At 40.9% G+C, this 22,445-nt stretch overlaps 1 protein-coding gene across 1 annotated transcript; it reads right to left on the bottom strand.

The window, feature by feature from the left end:
• Positions 1 to 365: 365 nt before the first annotated feature.
• Positions 366 to 938, bottom strand: LOC124789727 (gustatory receptor for sugar taste 43a-like). Its single transcript, XM_047257212.1, has one exon. It carries the CDS (start codon positions 936 to 938, stop codon positions 366 to 368), a length of 573 nt encoding a protein of 190 aa, XP_047113168.1.
• Positions 939 to 22,445: the final 21,507 nt, after the last annotated feature.

Below are 22,445 nucleotides of genomic sequence, written 5' to 3'. Positions count from 1 at the left end.
ATGGACAGGTAACTAATTGATTGCAGGAGGATGCATTCTAGTATTTACCTCGTGTGACTCAAGGGAAATACGTTAGAGCTTCATTTATTATCAGTTCTGTAGGTAGAAAGAAAATAATTACACACATTAGATATAAAATGTTTAGGAAACCATTTATTGGGTTTTGCTTTTTAGATGCACACACCTCACAATCCTCTGGATTGTACAAACACCACAAGTAATTGAGAAATAACCTATACTTACCATGCAGCTGTTAAGTAATCTGACACTGATTTTATGTTTGCAAGATGATGTTTTCAGTAGTGAGAGCTTCCGTACATTGCACTGCTAGGAGACATATTCTAGCAAAGACCACACGTAGTACTTTACTTATGAAATTGAACAAGTATCACGAGATAAGTGACTGCAGCACAAACAGTGGTTGTGAAGGTCTGGAGGTTGATGTCACAAAACCCCATGGCGGAAACTCGTAGTCTCTCCACAGGAAGTTGCAGAACACCGAGTGCTGGCCCGGGACGTAGCAGGGGCTGCAGTCTCGACAGCAATAGGCGAGCTCTGTCGGTGCGCTCAGCCGCAGAGGAACACACCCAGCAGACCATCAGATGGCGACACAGACCGGTAGTCAGGGCATACATGTTCACGACTATATCCGCATTCCTGTCTGCTTGTGATGTCAAGACTATGAGCCAATAGGCAGTGCCAGTCATGACGACGAAATCCCCCAAGACGGCCAGTAGCAGGGCGGGTCCGAAGTGGAGGCTGCAGAGGCGGGCGCAGCGGTGGAGGGCCATCCTGGCGCGCTGCAGCCGCCGCACCTCCGCTCCCGCCGCCTGCGCCGCCCCCGGCTGTCCTGCGCGCGTCGCCAGTTCTTCCAGCTCAGCGTCACTGCCCGCCGGTGGCCGGGTACTCCTCAGCAGCTGACCACAGACGACGCCCATCCTGTGTCGAAGTATCAGCACAACAGCGAAGAACTGAACTCGCCAGACCGTGACAAAGCCTTGTAGGCATAGAAAGATGGTCGCTAACGGATCAGGTATGAACAAATAGGCTCCTAGTACGCTAACTGGTGTGACAACCCAGACAAGCACTGTAATGAAAAGCAAAATTGCTCTCTGTCGCGTTTTGCGATATATTTCCGTACTGTAAGTGGGATCTCGCATGGCGAGCAATGCATCTACCTGTTGCAACAATTCCGTGATGTTACTAAGAAAGTCGTACCCAGTACACAGAGATCTGCATAAAATTGTAGCTGGCTCCAAAACAGTCAGTAAAAGAAAGGACACAATTACAAAACGTAGTGTCATAAGGAGGTGCGGATTTATTAGGATTAACTGCATTACTAAATAGCCGCAGTAAAGACCAGAGGCAGTGATACAGATAAGCCAAATCAAACATATGACGTAACTGGTGAGTCTCTTTAATGTCACTCTGAAAGCACAAGAAGCAAAATTTTTGCTGTCGCTCATGACGGGAACCAAACCAAAGATTTGAAATATAAGATACAAAGGTCTCGCTGACATTTCGAATCTATGACCACTCATTTGAGAAACAAAACTGTATGTTCTGCTCATTATTCAACTAGCTACAGTTGTGTAACCGAACAGCTGTCACGACTGAGCTACCACCTAGTTTTCAGACGGCACGTTTTGATAGTTCCAATTTTGTTGATGGGATAGCGATCGAAAGGCAATTTCACGAAAACGAGTAAAGAGTCATTAACACTAATGAGTCGTTAACTTGAGAGGCTAAGGCCAGAAACATTTCGATCCCTGTGTAATCCTGTGGAACTATGTTACAGTTAGTAATATCATAAGATCTGTATTAATGTAATACACATGTATCTCTGAACATTTAGGAAATACGTTAAATAGAAATTTATAAATTTCTAAGCCGATAAATTAACATAGGACTTAAAATACGGTTTGCAATGACTAATAGATTGGTTCATGAGAAAGATTACTGCTGTATGTGATAGGTAGTTTGGCTGTAGATAGTTACTGCTACCCGTGCAAGGTCAGGAAGGGTCACCAATACTGTATGATGGAAGAAAAGAAGTCTCTTAAATTATCTGCGACTACGATGCACTTATACGCAAAAATTTTCTGTCTACATCCCACTTTATTTTTTAGAATTGAAATTTATACATTTTTCTTCATTTAAGCTGGTTTTTCGTCTGGAGGTATTACACCTGCCTTACATATCTTGCACACCAAGTGAAATTGTTTTGTTATCCCTGGTTCTTCAAGGGTTCTCAATAACTCTGAAGGAATGTCGTCTACCCTAGGGGCTTTTTTTCCATTTAGCTCTTTCATTGCTTTCTCAAATTCTTCTTTCAGTATCATATCTCTTAAGTCATCTTCACTTACTTGCACTTCTATTTCTATAGCATTGTCCTCAAGTTTGTTTTCCTTTTATGGACCCAATATGTGTTCCTTCCATCTTTCAACTTTCTTGCACGGCGAGTTTTATCTGTATCTATCAGTGAGAAGTTAATATAATCTTCAAAGACACTAAAACAACATGACTAAAAACTACTAAATGTATGCAGTATGAAGCAGTGTAAAACCAGATTTGACTTTAGCTTACCTCAGTCCACAGACTGGTTCGACACAGCTCTCCAGTCTAGTTTAATTTGAGGATCCCTTACTTTTATGAATAACTACTGCAACCCAAAACAATTTTAACCTACTTGTTGTGTTCATATCTTGGTCCGCCACTACAATTCATATTTCCCCACTTCCGTCCTTAACCAAACTGACTACTTCTCCATGCCTCAGGATATGCCCCACCAACCAATTCCTTCTTTTAGTGAAGTTGTGCGCTAAGTTTCTTTTCTACCCATTTCGATTGAATTACTATCGAATCCAATCCAGTCTAAGACTAACGTCACTAGGGTCACCTAATGGAACCTTGCTTGGGAGTTGTGTTGCTTTATCCTATGCACTACAAGTATTTTATTGTAATCCTTATATCCACACATTTAGGATACGACACGAAAATTGCGTCGCGATTGACTACTACGCGCTTCATGACGACTTCTCTCGGGGAGACTAACGTCGCTACAATCACCTAACGGGACCTCGCCTGGGAGTTGTGTAGCTTTTTTCCGATGCACTACAGGTCTTTTATCGTAACCCTTGCATTTTCACATTAACGATACCGTACAAAATTGCGTCGCAGTTGCATACTACAGGCTTCATGACGACTTCTCTCCGGGAGACCAAGGTTTTTACTGTCACCTAGCTGAACCTGGCCTGGGAATTGTGTAGCTTTTTTCCGATGCAATACAGGTCATACATTGTAGCCCTTGGACCCTCACTTTGATGACAGAACACATAAATTGCGTCGCGATTGACTACTGCGCACTTCATGACGACTTCCCTCCGGGAGACTAACATCGCTACAGCCACCTAATGCAACCTCGTTTGGGAGTTGTGCAGCTTTTTTCCGAAGCACGACAGGTATTTTATTGTAATCCTTATATCCTCACATTGAGGATACGACACGAAAATTGCGTCGCAATTGAGTACTACAGGCTTCATGACGACTTCTCTCCGGGAGACTACCGTCGCTAGAGTTACCGATCTGAACCTTGTCTGGGAGTTGTGTAGCTTTTTTCCGATGCACTACAGGTCTTTTTATTGTCACTCTGGAATTCACGCATTGACGATACGACTCAAAAATTGTATGCGATTGACTACTACGCGCATCATGACGACTTCTCTCCCGGAGACTAACGTAGATACGGTCACGTAACAGAACCTCGTCTGCGAGTTGTGTAGCCTTTTTTCGATGAACTACAGGTCGTTTACTGTAACTCTGGGATCCTCACATTGACGACACAAATTTGCGTCGCAATTGAGTACTACAGGCTTCATGACGAATTCCTTCCAGAAGTAATGTGGCTACAGTCACCTATCTGAACCTGGTCTGGGAGTTCTGTAGCTTTTTTCCGATGCACTACAGGCCTTTAATTTAAAACCTGGCATTTTGACATTGACGATACGATACAAAAATTGCGTCATGATTGACTACTCCGTGCTTCATGACGACTTCTCTCCAGGAGATAATCGTCGCTACACTCACCTGTCTGCACCTGGTCTGAGAGTTGTGTAGCTTTGTTCCCATGAACTACAGGTCGTTTATTGTAACCCTTGGATCCTCACATTGACGATATGATACAAATATTGTGTCGCAATTGAATACTACAGGCTTCATGACGGCTTTTCTCCAGGAGTTGTAGTGTACCGACGTCAGTTTTGTACAAATGTTTTTCTTTTGATGTATGACGATGTGCAGGCTTCGTCACCTACGTCCGTTACAAAACACTTCAAAACTATTTATATTCTTTTTGAAGTTTTCTCTGATTGTTTCTTGGAAGAAACTGTAATTAAAACATCATCATTTGTGTCGTATGCGCTGTATTATGTCACTCCGTCCAAATTGTTTGCGCAAACTTTCTTTTTCAATTTAGATGTCGTTTGTTTCTTCGCCTAAATTATATTAATGCAAGTTATCTGCTGTAATAAATTATAAAACCACATTGATTAAACGTTTTTTAAGACACAAACTCGCGATGAATGTTGTCAAAAATTAATAATCTTGTCAAATAAATCAGTGATACTTCTTCCTTAATATAATTCTTCATTAATAAATTCTGGGAACAATTATTTAAACTTTTGTATTATACACTAATTTATTATCTTCGTATATACTACATATAGACGTGAACATGAGCCTTGACAAGATAGGACTGAACATTTACAACATGATTAAACTTTCTATGACGTCATTGTTGTAGAAACATTACAAATTCTTATTTTTTCAATTTTTAGAAGCACGACGCGACAACTCGGTTTCAGGATCTTCTGTTTCTCTTTGGCTGTCGACCAGCAACATATAGTAGCCAGCAATTTTCTCTCTGCTCCCGGCAGTGAAGATGCTGTCACCGTTCATTGCGCCGCCCTCTCCGTACATGAAGCATAAAAATAAATAAAAAACTTTAGATAATTCACCAACATTACAAATATTACAAAATACATAAACAAAACACTAAATTAAACTTTTATTCACCTGCAAACTGGGCTGACACTGGTGGATGGGTGACGCTTCAATTTCGCATCCACCTACACACCCCACCCACAAGCTCAGTTTGTCAGTTTATAACCGAAAATAAAACTTGTTCTATATACAATATTTAACTGTTAATATTTTACATTTTTCTCACATTTTCGGTAATCTAAAGTTCTTGCGCTTAGATAGATTCAATCCTTTTATGACGATATTGTTGTGACTATTTGTCATTTACTTTTAATTATGCTATTATTGTAATTCATAACTGAATATATGGAGATTACTCCTTTTCATTTAATAGTTGCTAGTAAATAATAATTTAGTACGTTCTTTAACGTTGTTACCTTAGGACAGAGCGTTCAAATTGTGATAAGTTAGTTTCAGTTTTATTCAATTACTAGAGTTATTCTTTCCAAAATATATATTTTAGTAAGTTTCTCACAATAACTAAAAGTACTATTTACTTTACGTCGTTCTTTTCCATAACGCTTTATTTATGCATGAGGTCTAGAAGAAATCAAGCAAAACTTTCTTTAGAACCTCGTCACGGCTTTCTCTATCTTCGGAAACTTTGTTGGGTAATGGTAATTTATTTAGGAGAAACAAGCGAGAGAGTCCCGTTTGGTGTGTTCTATATTAACACTATTACAAATTTCTATTAAAGGTACCCTGCTTTGTTCTCGTGAGCCATATAGCTCTGGACGCCCATGGTCCCTAAAATTGTTAACCATCCCATTTGGTTCTACTATCCGCGTAAATATAAAATATTCAAAATTACTTCTGACCTAATAACAAAAATTTCTTCCATATAAATCCCTTTTCAGTTATCTTTCCTTTTTTTGAAGTACCGGTAGATTATTGTAGAACACTTGTTTAAACTTCCTGTCATTTCTTTAAAATAACACGTAACTATCACGAAAAACTTCACATGAATAAACTATGAACGCTCGTCCGTATGTAACATATACTAAATGGTTCAAATGGCTCTGAGCACTATGCGACTTATCTTCTGAGGTCACCATTCACCTAGAACTTAGAACTAATTAAACCTAACTAACCTAAGAACATCACACACATCCATGCCCGAGGCAGGATTCGAACCTGCGACCGTAGCGGTCGCTCAATTCCAGACTGTAGCGCCTAGAACCGCACGCCTAGGAATGAAGTGTTTAATTTGATCGACACTATATAATCCTTTAATAATGGGTTTATAAGTTATAATCTCCATCATCTGATTGTCTTCATGAAGTAAATCTTGGTGCCAATCACCTTCCTTTTGGCAGCTTAATGATAAATTGCAATTCGGTCTTGCATAATTTTGACTAACAGTTCTCTTTAGTCGACCCGTACTATGATAACGTCACCTACAACCTGACCTTCATTAATTATTTGAGGATGATTTATCTCGTTATCGTTGTTGTGAAATCTCCGCATTTTAGAGTTATTACTCCGATTTTGTTGGCTCTCTTTATCTTTAGATTGACGTTTTATACAACAAAACCGGCTATGATTGTTGTTGTTAAATTATCGTGGTTCTTAATTATTATTATTTCGAGAATTGTCACTTCCACCAAATGTAAATTTCTCGTCTTCCTGTTCGCTATTAAGTATATCTAACTGTTCTAAATATCCTAATAATTCGCAAGGTTGTGACCATTCCCTTTCTATCATTCTTTCCTTTACATAATACGGTAACCTACTAATTATGACTCGTATTAGATGACTTTCAATAACTGGTTCTTCAATTAATTTAGCTCGCTTTAAATGCCATTCGAAATGATTCCTATAACCTCCCCACCGTTTATAATAAGGAGGAGGGTCTAACAACTCTAAAGTTAAGTGATGTTGTTTTCCTCTTGACCCATAATTTTGTTTAAACTGCTTAACAAAATCATCTCAGTCCCTAAATTCAGTTATATGCAGTACTGCCCATTCTGCAGCTTCTGCTTCTAAATGTACCATTACAAATTGAATCCGTTTTTCATTACTCCATTTAGGAGATAACGAAGTTTCAAATGCTTTTATAAAGTTTATAGGGTGAAGTTCGCCTCCTGGTTTGAATACAGGAAATCGACTTGCTACATTTGAATTTGTCGTTATATCATCCCAACATTCCGCGAGAGACATAGTTGGATTTTGTTTAGATTGCAGAGACGGAGTAGCGTCGGATTTGCTTGCCATGACTTCTTTATTTGTATTGTTGTCGTCCGAGCTAGCAAACACGATGCGACTGTTGTCTCTACGTTATTACTTCTACTACTTGAAATTTTTTCATTATTATCTAATTCCGATGACTGTTTAGTAATTTCCTGTATCCGCATTTCTGTACTGGATACACGGTTAGCTAATATCGATTCTTCACTGTGTTCACGATGTGAACGCTCTGTACCTTCGTCAATATTATTATCTTTGGAAGTCTCTAGGATACTGCATATTTCAGTAATTAAAAATTTCACGTTTTCTATTTCAGTATGATCTTTTTCTACCCGATGAGTTAATGTCTCTAAATTTACAGTATCTATTGAAGAAATCTCTACAGGTTTGGTAGAAACCTCTTTAATAGATTCTACTAATTCTCTACGAACAGTCTCTGTTTGCATAGAAAAGTCATCTCGTAACTTATCGTTATTTTTGTCTATTTCATTTACAACATAGTATATTGACATTATCTAGTCTCTTGGTTAAGTCAGTAATATCATTTCGCATGCGAGCTTTTTCCTCACGCGATTCCTGGATACGTTCTTCTAACCTCTTACAATTATCAGCAATCTTATTACTAAGTCTTACTAGTTTTTCCTGCATTTCAACTTTAGAAGCCTCTATTTTATCACTTAATTCTCGACTGGTTTCATCAAGATGTTCCTGTGACCTGTCTATAGATTTTGTTAGCTCCCCTTTAATTTCCTCTTTTAATCTCACCGTAGATTTTTCGTTAGATTGTTTTAATTCAGCTAAAAAATTGCCGTTAGATTGTTTTAATTTAGCGATCGCCCTAAAACGGGATCTCATGCTCCTATCGGATACCTCTTCGTCTGACATTTCACTTCCCGACATTATTGTAAGATATTAACTAGTTACACACGCAGACTTGTAATCAATAATCTTATTAAAAGCACACTCCCTATGTACAACACCCCACTTCCAACGTAAAACAGAATCACCGGACACTAATATTGTAGTTTGTAGTTCTCGGTGATCAGTGTACTGCTATGGGCTGCAGAAGTAACAGCCGTCGATGCAGCCGCTGAGATACTGCGACCCCGCTTCGGCAACCGGCAGGACGCTGCGTCGAACACCGGAGACGTCTCTGGCTGCAACCACGCCCGGCCGCACCGTAGACAGGCGAAGCCCTCAGCAACACCTCTAATACGAGCCGGAGGAACGCCCCCCAGCTGACGTACTGGGCTGCTTGGCTGCGCTCCGTCAGATGCCCACACCTGCGAAGTCGCCGCTGGCTGGTGAAGGCTCCACGAAGGCTCGCGTTTACTTCCGAAGGACTCTTGATGTTTTAATTGTTTCGTACCTGTGTGCCTTAGTTGCACACAAGTCCTGTTTTTAAGGTCACCACGGTGTGGTGTAACGACCTAAGTTTTGTATAAATGAATTTCTTTTGACATATGACCATGTGCAGACTTCGTCACCTACGTCAGTTACAAAACACTTCAAAATTATTTAAATTCTTTTTAAAGTTATCTCTGAATAGTTAAGTCACTCAATCCAAACATTCCTTTTAAAATTAGATGTCGTTTGTTTCTTCTCAGAAATTATATTAATGCAAGTTATCTGCTGTAATAAATATTAAAACCACATTGAATAAACTTTTAAGACTAAAAACTCGCGATGTACGTTGTCAAAAATTAATAATCTTGTCAAATAAATCGGTGATACTTCTTCCTTAGTATAATTCTTCATTAATAAATTCTCGGAACACGTATTTAAACTTTTGTAGTATACACTAGTTTATTATCTTCATATATACTACATATAGACGTGAACATGAGCCTTGACAAGATAGGACTGAACATTTACAACATGATTACACTTTCTATGACGTCATTGTTGTAGAAACATTACGAAGTCTTCTTTTTTCAGTTTTTAGAAGCACGACGCAACAACTCGGTTTCAAGATCTTCTGTTGCTCTTTGGCTGTCGACCCGCGACGTAAAGTGGCCAGCAATTTTCTCTCTGGTTCCGGCGGTGAAGATGCTGTCTCCGTTCGTTGCGCCGCCCTCTCCGTACATGCAGCATAAATATAAGTACAAAACTTTAGATAATTCACAAACATAACAAATATTACAAAATACATAACCAAAACAGTAAATTAAACCTATATTCACCTGCAAACTGGGCTGACACTGGTGAATGGGTGACGCTTCAATTTCGCGTCCCACTACAGAGTCTCCCGTCGCTACTGTCACCTAACGGAACCTCGTCAGGGAGTTGTGTAGCTTTTTTCCGATGCACTACAGGTCGTTCATTGTAACCCTTGGATCCTCACATTGACGATACGACACGAAAATTTCGTCACAATTGAGTAGTACAAGCTTCATGATGACTTCTCTCCGGGAGACTAACGTCGCCACAGTCACCTACCTGAACCTGGTCTGGGAGTTGTTTAACATTTTTCCGATTCACTACAGGTCTTTTACTTTAACCCTAGGATTTTCAATTTAACGAAACGACACAACAATTGCGACGCGTTTGACTACTACGCGATTCACGACGACTTCTCTCCCGGACACTACCGTTACAACAGTCACCTAATGTAACCTCGCCTAGGAGTTGTGTTGTTTTTTTCCGATGCACTAAAGGTCGTTTACTGTAACCCTTGTATCTACACATTGACGATACGACACAAAAATTGCATCCCAATTGAGTACTACTGGGTTCATGATGCCTTCTCTCCGTGAGACTAACGTCGCTACTTTCACCTAACGGAACCTCGTGTGGAAGTTGTGTAGCTTTTTTCTGATGCACTACTGGTTGTTTATTGTAACCCTTGGATTCTCAAATTGACGATATGACACAAAAATTGCGTCGGAATTGAGTACTACAGGCTTCATGACGAGTTATCTCCGGGAGACTAACGTCGCTACAGCCACCTAACGAAGCCTCACCTGGGAGATGTGTAGCTTTTTTTCCGATCCACTACAGGTCCTTTACTGTATCCCTTGGATCCACACATTGACGATACGACACAAAGTTGCATCGCAATTGAGTACTACAGGCTTCATCACGACTTCTTTCCGGGAGACTAATATCGCTACAGTCACCTATCTGAACCTGGCCTTGGAGCTGTGTAGCTTTTTTGCGATGCACTACAGGACTTTTATTGTAACCCTAGCATTCTCACATTGACGATACAAAAATTGCGTCGTAATTGAGTACTACATTGTTCATGGCGACTTCTCTCTGGGATACTAACGTCGCTACTTTTACCTAATGAACCTGGTCTGGGATTTTTGTATCTTTTTTTCCATACTTCAAAAGTCTGTTATTGTAACCGACGCACTTTCACATTGGCGATATGATACAAAAATTGCTTCGAAATCGAGTACTACAGGGTTCATTTCGACTTCTCCCCGGGATACTAAAGTCGTTACATTTACCTATATGAACCTGGTCTGGGATTTTAGTATCTTTTTTCCGATGCGCTACAGGTCTCTTATAGTAACCCTGGCGCTTTCACATCGACGATACGATAGAACATTGCGTCGCAATTAAAGACTACACGCTTCATGACAACTTTTCTCCAGGAGTCTAACATCGCTTCTGTCAGCTAACGGAACCCCGTCTGGGAGTTGTGTAGCCTTTTTCCGATGCACTACAGGTCGTTCATTGTAAACCTTGGATCCTCACATTGACGATACGACACAAAAATAGCGTCTTGATTGACGATTACGCGCTTCAAAACGACTTCTCTCCAGGAGACTAACGTCGCTACATTCACCTAACAGAACCTCGCCTGGCAGTTGTGTAGCTCTTTTCCGATGCCCTATTGGTCTCTTATTGTAACACTTGGACCCTCACATTGACGATACAACTCAAGGTCGCGTAACGATTGACTACTACGCTCTTCATGACGACTTATCTCCGGGAGACTAACGTCGCTACAGCCACGTAACGTAACCTCGCGTGGGAGTTGTGTTCTTTTATCCGATGCACTACAGCTCGTTTATTGTGAAACCTCCCCTTTGAACAATTATACATGACTTTTCTTAAACTGACTCACAATATTTTTTTAGCGCAACGCAATCTGACTTTCAAAAATCCCTACAAAAGAATGGCCCTGACTAACATTAACCTATACGTTTTACAAATCACTTACCTCACCTTTGACCTACCGAATTCAGATTTTTCCAAGTTAACTGTAATTCCAGATTCTGCAAAAATACGTAACAAACTGTTGAGGATGCGATTATGTTGTTCTCATGAAGCTTCTGCTATTAGAATATCGTCCACATATAAGGTGATGTGACGTTTTAAGAACTCAGGTAATATGGAATTTAGCCCGCGAATGAATGCTGCCGAAGAAATGTTCAAACCAAAAGGAAGTTCACGAAACTGATAACAAACGCCGAAACAAAGGAAAGCTGTGTATTTTCTACATTCTGGATCAAGTTCGATCTGATAAAAGCTGGATCTGAGATCAATGGAAGACAACACTTTTACACCATTAAAATTTTGAACAAGTTCTTCCAACGTTTGCGGCCTGTCTGTTTCAGGAATAATGATAGTATTGATTTGTCTCGAATCTAAGACAAGCTTGATCGATCCATTTTTCTTCTCAACAACATGTAATGGATTGTTGTATGAGCTTACTGCAGGCTCAACAATGCCCTCGTCAAGCATAGATTGTATTTCTGTTCTAACACGGTCCCTATAATGTGCTGGAATTACGTATGGTCTAACACAAAATTTAGTATGCTCAGGAACACGAAATTGTTATTGAAATCCCTTGATTGTTGTGAGTAAAAACTGTGGAATGTGCTTGTAAAATGTCAAAAAGGTCCTGCCTATCAGTGTCATTACAATTCTCAATTGTTTGAATTTTATTCTGAATTAACTCATTAATTTCAAATATGCCGTCGATATCAGCCCTGTCAGTACTTGCAGAGTGATTGTTAGTGCCTAGTTCCGTAGAAAATTCCGAACTGTTGTCTAACAGAAGGTAAAGCCGATTAATTTCCTCGTCATGGTTCGAGAGCCAATCTTCAAATTTCAAAGCTATTGACTTACCTTCTTTCTCTAAACTTATTTCAACATCGTGAAAGTTTAAGATTGCTTTGTATTCATTCAAAAAGTCTACTCCCAATATAATTTCCGTCGACAATAATGGAACAATAAGAAAGTTCATAGAGAAGCTGTGGCTTTGACAAAAGAATTCCAAGTTAGTTTGTTGGCGTACATCTACACTTTTTCCAATGATTGCACCTTGTAATTTAATCTTACGTAACGGAAGTGTGGGGCAATCGTTAGATTTGTTGCATTTGCTAAAAGCTGTTTCACTAAATACTGAAATGGGACTGCCAGAGTCAAGTACTGCCGTAAATTTTACGTCATTTACAGTAATGTGAATCACAGGATATGCAAGTTGTTAAGTTTTACGTCGTGTTCCTGGAGTAATATGTCCCTAATGTCCTCCATTTTTACGTAATTACTAGCTACGGCAGCTGCGTCGTCAGTTTCATACGTACGTTTTGTGGCTGCCAGCGATATGAGTCATTGCCTATTGTCTCTTTGTTGGCGCGCGTCGTTATTGGGATTTGGAGACCTAACTTCTACAAATTCACCTTGTCGAGAGTTCCCTGCTGTGTTTGAATCCCGCCAGTTCTGATGGAATTCAGGTCTGTCGTTTTGTCAGTAGTTTCTGTAGTTTCTTTCTTGTCGGTTAAGTGGTGGAGAATTTCTCCCTGAATTATGACTGCACGGTGGACCGTTGCGTCTGAAGTTATTCTGTCTCCCGTGATAATAATTATTTTGGTTCCTGTATTGTCTTCTGTTTCTCTGATTGTCTCTGTGATAGTCATTACCGCGGAGAGGTGATCTTTCCCTGTAATTATTGCTACTCTGCCAGCGGAGAGGTGATCTTTCCCTGTCATTATTGCTACTCTGCCAGCGGTTGTCATACGGGTGGTGTCTGTTTTGGTCACGATTTACGTTATAAGAATGGCCTTGTCGTGTATTATTTCTGTCATCGCGGAATTGTGACAGATGTGACCTGTAATTGTTGTGCTCCTGTTTTCGCGTTCCGCGATTGTCAGTGTCAATTTCCAGTTCTTGTAACAGTCCCTGAAATGCTTCAATGTCGTCTTTGCAACGTCCTGCTAAAATAATATGCCGTAAATGTGGAGGTAATTTGATTAAGCAAATGCGGATGAGTTCTGAGGGGCTGTATGGGTTTGAAAGATACTGATTCTCATGCAACATGTCTTCTAAATATTTCATAAGACTGGAAAATTCATATTGTTCGAAACGTTTCATCATTATGATGCTATGTTTTACTCGGTCTTGTGTAGCTTGAGACCAATACGCTGAGAGGAAGGCATGATAAAATTCTCTTTCACTGTGACAATCGTGAATGACCGATCGCATTCTTACAGCTGGTTCATTCTCCAAGTTGCCACACATAAATTCTAACCTGTGCTCCAATGACCAGTTGGGAGTAAAACATTGAGAGAATTGATGGAGCCACGCTTGTGGATGAATGTCGGTGGCAGAACTCTTAAACGTTTTGATTTACGTGTAGTAATGAACAGCTTGTAGTCAAAATCATCGTGTCGGCGAGTAGCATATCGGTCATTGTTACATCGTGTCGGCGGTGCCATCTCAAAATCCAATGCGCCTTGCCAATTTCTATCACGATTTCCGAAATGTCCTGTGTTATTATTTTGTGGTTGTTCCGTATTTCTATGTCCCTCTTCCCGTATTGGAGCGCGAGTGTCCTCTGAAATATGTAATTCTTGTATTACCTGCGTCAACTGATCTTGTACTTCTCGGATTTCTCTTTTGTACTGTGTATTGATTTGATTTTGATTTTGTTTGAATTTTCTAATTTGTTCACACTCTTCTGTGTCAGTGAAGGCTACAGGTCTTGTGTCATTCAAATCATCATCTACCTTTGTAGATAAGTTAGTGACCTGATCCGAAAGTTCGGCTACTTTCTCCGATAGTGAACACATTTCCTCAGTGCGTTTTTCTGAACCAAGTTTCAGAGTGTCCATTTGTGTTGAAATCGAATCTACTGGGTCCTTCAAGTTTTCCTGAGTTTTTGCAAGTTGCGTAACCGAATCGGTGGATGCAACTGAGTCAATTTTAGCCCACAAGGTCTCATGATTTTCATGAACAATGGTTTGCAGCTCTTTTATGGCTGCTTCGTGACTCTGTAATGCGTTTTCATGCCGCGAAAAAATAGGTTGAAAATGCTCACAAATTTGTGTTTTTACGTCATTACAGACTTTTTGACATTTCGATTCAATGTTATGTAACTCAGTAGTTAAATCTTCACGTGTTTGTTCAAGTGTGGTGTCTAACTTTTGAAGATTTTGTTCCATTGTGTCTAACTTTTTAAGATTTTGTTCCACTGTGTCTAACTTTTTAAGATTTTGTGCACTGTGTCTAACTTTTGAAGATTTTGTTCCATTGTGTCCAACTGTTGCTGTGTTTGTCTCTGGTGTTGTTCCATTGTGTCTAACTTTTGAAGATTTTGTTCCATTGTGTCTAACTGTTGAAGATTTTGTCTCATTTGTCTCTGATTTTGTTCCATTTGTTGCATTAATTGCAATAATGTTGTATTAGTGTCTGGAATCTGTTTCTCTATGCTTTTTTGCAGTGCATTTTCAACGGCAACATTCACATTTTGACAAGCAGAAAATGTGTCTTGACTCATTTGAGAAAACGGTGAGGACCGAAAACCTAAGTCTACAGTATTTGCAGTATTGTGTTCTGTCATTTCGGATTCCTGAGGCGAGCTGTTGCCGACTGATCGATCGATAATGCTTCCCTGTTCACCACCTGTTTCACTGTCTACACCATTATTTGCCACCCGCTCCATTTCCCTATGCACAATTACCAAATTACTACTTTGAACATTAGTTAATTCATTACTCGGTGGTGCTAGCACACTGCTTTCGTCTTCACTGTCATTTCTCAGTTTACTTTGGAGCCTAGTATTAGGTTTTTCACACGCCATTATTGTCACAATATTTCACACGATAACACAGAAAAACACAATTTGAAGAGCAACAATAAGAGAACACATTAACATAGCACTGAAAATAATATCTCGTTAATTGCAAACGCAGCAGCGAAATACTTGGTGCAAATCTACATGCATGCCACACCTGTTTTACTGTACAACAATGAAAGACTGCAACTACAAAGGAGATTCTCTCTAGAATTACGCGCTAGCAATAAACAAGATCTACACTAATTACACAAACTACAAGAAAAAATCAGAAGATTCCAGTGAGGTATCCTCGGCTAAGGGTCGATATATGAAACGTCCCCTTTGAACAATTATACATGACTGTGCTTAAACTGACACACAATTTTTTTAGCGCAACGCACTTTCAGAAATCCCTACAAAAGAATGGCCCTTACTAACATTAACCTGTACCTTTCACAAATCACTTACCTCACAAAAATCTTCGTTACTCAAGCTACTGCAATACAGCGAGCACCACTACTGCCAGCTAAATAAAAGATTCAAACTACGGAAGGCACTAACTACTGATAGGCATAGTTAGCAAATGAAAGATTTTAATAGAGAATAAACAATGTATTTACCTTAATAGTCATCAAAAGTCATAATATATACAGCAGTTCATGACATCCATTTTTACAAATTTCCAAACTCCGCCATTTCTCTACCCACATCCACCACTGCTTGCAGCTCACCTCCAACTGCGCAACGCTACGCGCTGTTAACATCCAGCTGCCGCTGACCAACACTACAGTGGCAGACAACAATGCTAACTAGCCACAGACTGCACACAGCACAGCCAGTGAATTTCATACAGAGCGCTACGTAACGTTGCCGACTACTACGTGCTTCAAGAAAACACCTCTCTGGGGGACTAACGTCGCTACATTCACCTAACGGAACCTCACCTGGGAGTTGTGTAGCTTTCTTCTCATGCACTACAGGTGTTTAATTGTAACCCTGGCATTTTCACACTCACGATTCGATTCAAAAATTGCGTCGCAATTGAGTACTGCAGCCTTCATGACGACGTCTCTCTGGAAAACTAACGTCACTTCTGTCACCTTACGGAACCTCGTCTGGGAGTTGTGTAGCTTTTCTTCGATGTACTACAGGTCGTTTATTGTAACCCGTACATCCTCACATTGACGATACAACACAAAAAGTGCGCCGCGATTGACTACTACGGGCTTCATGACGACTTCTCTCCGGGACACTAACGTCGCTACATTCATCAAACGGAACCTCACCTGGGAGGTGTGAAGCTTTTCTCCGATGAGCTACAAGTCCTTTATTGTAACTCTGGGATTTTCATATTGACGAATCGACCTAAAAATTGCGTCCTAATTGACTACTACGCGCATCATGACGACTTCTCTCACGGACAATAACATGTCTGTAGTCACCTAACGTAACCTCGCCTAGGAGTGGTGTAGCTTTCTTCCGATGCTCTACAGTTCGTTCATTCTAACCCTTGGATCCTCACATTGATGATACGACACATACATTGCGTCGTAATTGAGTACTGCAGCCTTCATGAGGACTACTCTCTGGAAAACTAACGTCGCTACTGTCACCTTACGGAACCTCGTCTGGGAGTTGTGTAGCTTTTTTCCGATGCACTACAGGTCGTTCATTGTAACCCTTGGATGTCCTAATTGACGATACGAAACAAAAAGTGCGTCGCGATTGACTACTACGCGCTTCATGACGATTTCTCTCTGGGAGACTAACGCCCTACCTTAATGTAACAGAACCTCACCTGGGAGTTGTGAAGCATTTTTCCGATGCGCTACAGTTCTTTTATTGTAACTCTGGGATTTTCACATTGACGGTGTGACACAAAAATTGCGTCACGATTGATTCCTACGCAGATCATGACGACTTCTCTCATTGACACTAACGTGTCTGCAGTCACCTAACGTAACCTCGCCTAGAAGTTGTGTGGATTTTTTCCGATACACTACAGTTCGTTTATTGTAACCCTTAGATTCTCACATTGACGAAACGACACAAAAAATTCGTCGCGATTGACTACTATGCACTTCAAGACGATTTCTCTCTGGGTGACTAACGTAGCTACTGTCACCTAACAGAACGTCGTGTGGGAATTGTGTAGCTTTTTTTCGATGTAGCACAGGTCGTTCAATGTAACCCTTGGATCCTCACGTTGACGATACGACACAAAAATTGCGTCGCGATTGAATATTATGTGCTTCATGATGACTTTTCTCCGGGAGGCTAACATCCCTACAGTCACCTAACGTAAGGTCGCCTGGAAGTTGTGTAGCATTTTTCAGATGCACTACTGGTCGTGTATTGTAACCCTTGGGTCCTCACATTGACGATACTACACAAAATTTGCGTCGGAATTGAGGACTACAGGCTTCATGACGACTTCTCTCCAGGAGAACAACGACGCAACTGTCACGTAACAGAACCTCGTCTGAAATTTGTGTAGCTTTTTGCGATGCAATCAAGGTCGTTTTATGTAACTCTTAGATCCTCACATTGACGATACGAGACAAAAATTTCGTCCAGATTGGCTACAATGTGCTTCATGACAACTTCCATCCGCGAGACCGACGTCGCTACAGTCACCTATTGTAACCTCGCTTGGGAGTTGTGTAGCTTTATTTCGATGCACTGGACGTCGTTTATTGTAACCCTTTCATCCTCACACTGACGATACGACACCAAATTTGCGTCGCGATTGACTACTACACACTTTAGGACGACTTTTCTCTGGGAGACTAACATAGCTAAGTCACCTGATAGAACCTCGCCTTTTACTTGTGTAGGTTTTTTCCAATGCACTACATGTCTTTTAGTGTAACCCTGACATTATCACATTGACGATACGATACGAAGGTTGCGACGCAATTGAGTCCTACAGTCTTCATGACGACTTCTCCCCGGGATACTAAGGTGGCTACTGTCACCTAACGGAACCTCGTCTGGGAGTTGTGTTTCATTTTACCGATGCACTACAGGTCATTTTTTGTAACCGTTGGATCCTCACATTGACGGTATGACACAAAAATTTTTTGTCGCGATTTTCTACTTACGCGCTTAATGACGACTTACCTCCGGCAGACTAACGTATCTACACTCACCTAACGTAACCTCGCCTAGGAGTTGTGTAGCATTTTCCGATGCACTACAGGTCGTTATTGTAACCCTTGTGTCCTCACATTGACGGTGTTGTTGATGTGGGCTTCAGTCCAGAGACTGCTTTGATGCAGCTCTCCATGCTACTCTATCCTGTGCAAGCTTCTTCATCTCCTAGTACCTACTGCCTCCTACATCCTTCTGAATCTGCTTAGTGTACTCATCTCTTGGTCTCCCTCTACGGCTTTTTCCCCTCACGCTGCCCTCCAGTACAAAATTGGTGATCCCTTGACGCCTCAGAACACGTCCTGATAACCGATTCTTTCTTCTATTCAATACCTCCTCATTAGTTATGTGATCTAACCATCTAATCTGCAGCATTCTTCTGTAGCACCACATTTCGAAAGCTTCTATTCTCTTCTTGTCTAAACTATTTATCTATCACGTTTCACTTCCATACATGGCTACACTCCGTACAAATACTTTCAGAAACGACATCTTAACACTTAAATCAATGCTCGATGTTAACAAATTTCTCTTCTTCAGAAACGCTTTCCTTGCCATTGCAAGTCTACATTTTATATCCTCTCTACTTCGACAATCATCAGTTATTTTGCTCCCCATACAGCAACACTCCTTTACTACTTTAAGTGTCTCATTTCCTAATCTAATTCACCCGACTTAACTCGACTACATTCCATTATCTTTGTTTTGGTTTTGTTGATGTTCATCTTATACCCTCCTTTCAAGACACTGTTCATTCCGTTCAACTGCTCTTCCAAGTCATTTGCTGTTTCTGACAGAATTACAATGTCATCGGCGATCCTCAAGGTTTTTATTTCTTCTCCAAGGATTTTAATACCTACCACGAACTTTTCATTTGTTTCCGCTAGTGCTTGCTGAATATACAGATTGAATAGCATCGGGGAGAGGCTACAACCCTGTCTCACTCCCTTCCCAACCACTGCTTCCCTTTCATGTCCCTCGACTCTTATAACTGCCATCAGCTTTCTGTACAAATTGTAATTAGCCTTCCGCTCCCTGTATTTAACCCCTGCCTACTTCAGAATTTGAAAGAGAGTATTCCAGTCAACATTGTCAAAAGCTTTCTCTAAGTCTATATATGATAGAAACGTAGGTTTGCCTTTCCGTAATCTTTCTGCTAAGATAAGTCGTAGGGTCAGTATTGCCTCACGTGTTCCAACATTTCTACGGGATCCAAACTGAACTTCCCCGAGATCGGCTTCTACCAGTTTTTCCATTCTCCTGTAAAGAATTCGCGTTAGTATTTTGCAGCTCTGACTTATTAAACTGATAGTTCGGTAATTTTCGCATCTGTCAACACCTGCTTTCTTTGGGATTGGAATTATTATATTCTTCTTGAAGTCTGAGAGAATTTCGCCTGTCTCATGCATCTTGCTCACCAGATGGAAGAGTTTTGCCAGGAATTACTCTCCCAAGATTGTCAGTAGTTCTAATGGATTGCGTCTACTTCCGGGGCCCTGTTTCGGCTTAGGACGTTCAGTGCTCTGTCAAACTTTTCATGCAATATCATATTTCCCATTACATCTTCATCTACATCCTCTTATATTTCCATGATATTGTCCTCAAGAACATCGCCCCTGTATAGACCCACTATAAACTCCTTCCACGTTTCTGCTTTCCCTTCTTTCCTTAGAACTGGGCTTCCATCTGACCTCTTGATATTCATGCAAGTGGTACAGTGACGATACAACCCAAAAATTGAGTCGCAATTGATTACTACAGGCTACATGACGAGATATCTCCAGGAGACTAACGTCGCTACAGTCGCCCATGTGAACCTGTTCAGGGAGTTTTGTAGCTTTTTTCCGATGCACTACAGGTCATTTATTTTAGCCCTATCATTTTCACATTGACGATACGATAAAAAGATAGCATCGCAATTGAGTACTACAGGCTACATGACGAATCTCCTTGGAGACTAACATCGCTACTGTCACTTAACGGAACCTCGCCTGACATTTAGGTACCTTTTTTTGAATTCACTACAGGTCTTTTATTGTAACGCTGCCATTTTCACATTGACGATACGACACAAACATTGCGTCGAAAACGAGTACTACAGGCTTCATGTGGACTTCTCTCCGGGAGACAAACGTCGCTACTTTCACCTAACAGGACCTCATCTGTGAGTTGTGTAGCCTTTTTCCGATGCACTACAGGTCGTTTATTGTAACCCTTGGATCCTCACATTGACGATACGACGCAAAAATTGCGTCGCGATTGAGTATTACGGGGTTCTCGACTACTTCTACAAACGTCGCTACGGTCACATAACAAAACCTTGTGTGAGAGTTTGTAACAACTTTCTAATGCACTACAGGTCATTTATTAAAACCTACGTATCCCCACATTGACGATATGACACAAAAATTGCATCACAATTGTGTATTACGGGCTTCATTATGACTTTTTTCCAATGCACTACAGGTCCATTATTGTAATCTCTGCATCCTGATATTAGCGATGCCACACAAAATTTGTGTAGCGATTGAGTAATTTAGGCTTCAGGACGACTTCTCCCTGGGAGACAATCGTCGCTACGGTGACCTAACTATCCTTATCTGGGATTTGTGTAGGTTTTTTCCGATGCACTAAAGGTCGTTTATTGTATCCCTTTCCTGCTGACATTAACGATACGACACTACAATTACGTCGCGATTGAGTACTAGGGGGTTCAGGATGACTTCTCTCCGGAAGACTAATATCGCGACTGTCACCTAACCAATCCTCGTCTGGGATTTGTGTAGCTTTTTTCTGATGCAGTACAGGTAGTTTATTTTAACCCTTGTCTGCTGACATTAACGATATGACACAAGAATTGCCTCGCGATTGGGTACTACGAGAATCATTACTTGTCTAGGGAAGAACTCTGTTTGGGAGTTGAGTAACATTTTGCAGATGCACTACAGATTGTTTATTTTAACCTATGTATCCTGACATTGACGATACAACACAAAAATTGCATGACGATTGTGCACTACGGGCTTCATGACGACTTTTCTCTGGAAGACTAATGTCGCGACTGTCACCTAACTGATACTCGTCTGGGAATTGTGTAGTATCTTTCCGATGCACTGTAGGTCGTTTATTGTAACCCTTGCGCACTCGTTTTGACGGTACGGTACAACAATTATGTCGCCATTGACTACTACGGGCTTCATGACGACTTCTGCCTGGGAGACAAAAGTCGCTACCATGACCTAACCAATCCTAGTCTGAGATTTGTGTAGCGTTTTTCCAATGCACTACGGGTCATTTATTGTAACCTTTGCCTCCTGACATCAACAATACAACACAAAAATGGCGTTTCGATTAAGTTCTATGGGGTTCCTGACGACTTCTCTCCAGAAGACTAATGTGTCTACGGTAACCCAACAGAACCTTGTTTGGGAGTTGCGTAACATTTTGCCGATGCACTACAGGTCGTTTATTACAACTTAGGTATCCTCACATTGGCGATATGACACAAAAATTGCGTCACGATTATGTACTACAGGCTTCATGACCACTTCTTACTGGTTGCCTAACGTCGCTACGATCAGCAGCCGGAACCTGGCCTGGGATTGTGTGTTGCATTTTTCCGATGCACTACAGGTCGTTCATTGTAACCCACGTATTTTCAAATTGATGATAAGACACAAAAATTGCGTCGCGATTGAGTACTACGGGCTTGATGAGGAAGGGAGACAAACTTGGGTAGGGGTAACCGAATGCAACCTCAAGTGTCAGTTGTGTAGCATTATTGTAACCCTCACATCCATACATCGATGAAACGAAACAAAATCTGCGTCGCGATTGTTTTCTACAACAAATATTCCGTGCGATTGAGTACTACGGAATTCATGATGACTTCTCCGTGGGAGACAAACGTCGCTACGGGCACCTAAGCGATCCTCGTCTGAGAATTGTGTAGCTTTCTTCCGATGCCCTATAGGTCGTTTATTGTAACCATTGCGTCCTGACACTGACGATACGACCCAAGAATTTCGTCGCCATTGAGTACCAGGGGGTT

This window comes from Schistocerca piceifrons, chromosome 1 (assembly GCF_021461385.2).
Source record: "Schistocerca piceifrons isolate TAMUIC-IGC-003096 chromosome 1, iqSchPice1.1, whole genome shotgun sequence".
Taxonomy (NCBI): domain Eukaryota; kingdom Metazoa; phylum Arthropoda; class Insecta; order Orthoptera; family Acrididae; genus Schistocerca; species Schistocerca piceifrons.
Note: the sequence above shows the minus strand (reverse complement) of the source record. Positions and strands in the feature narration are given on the sequence as shown.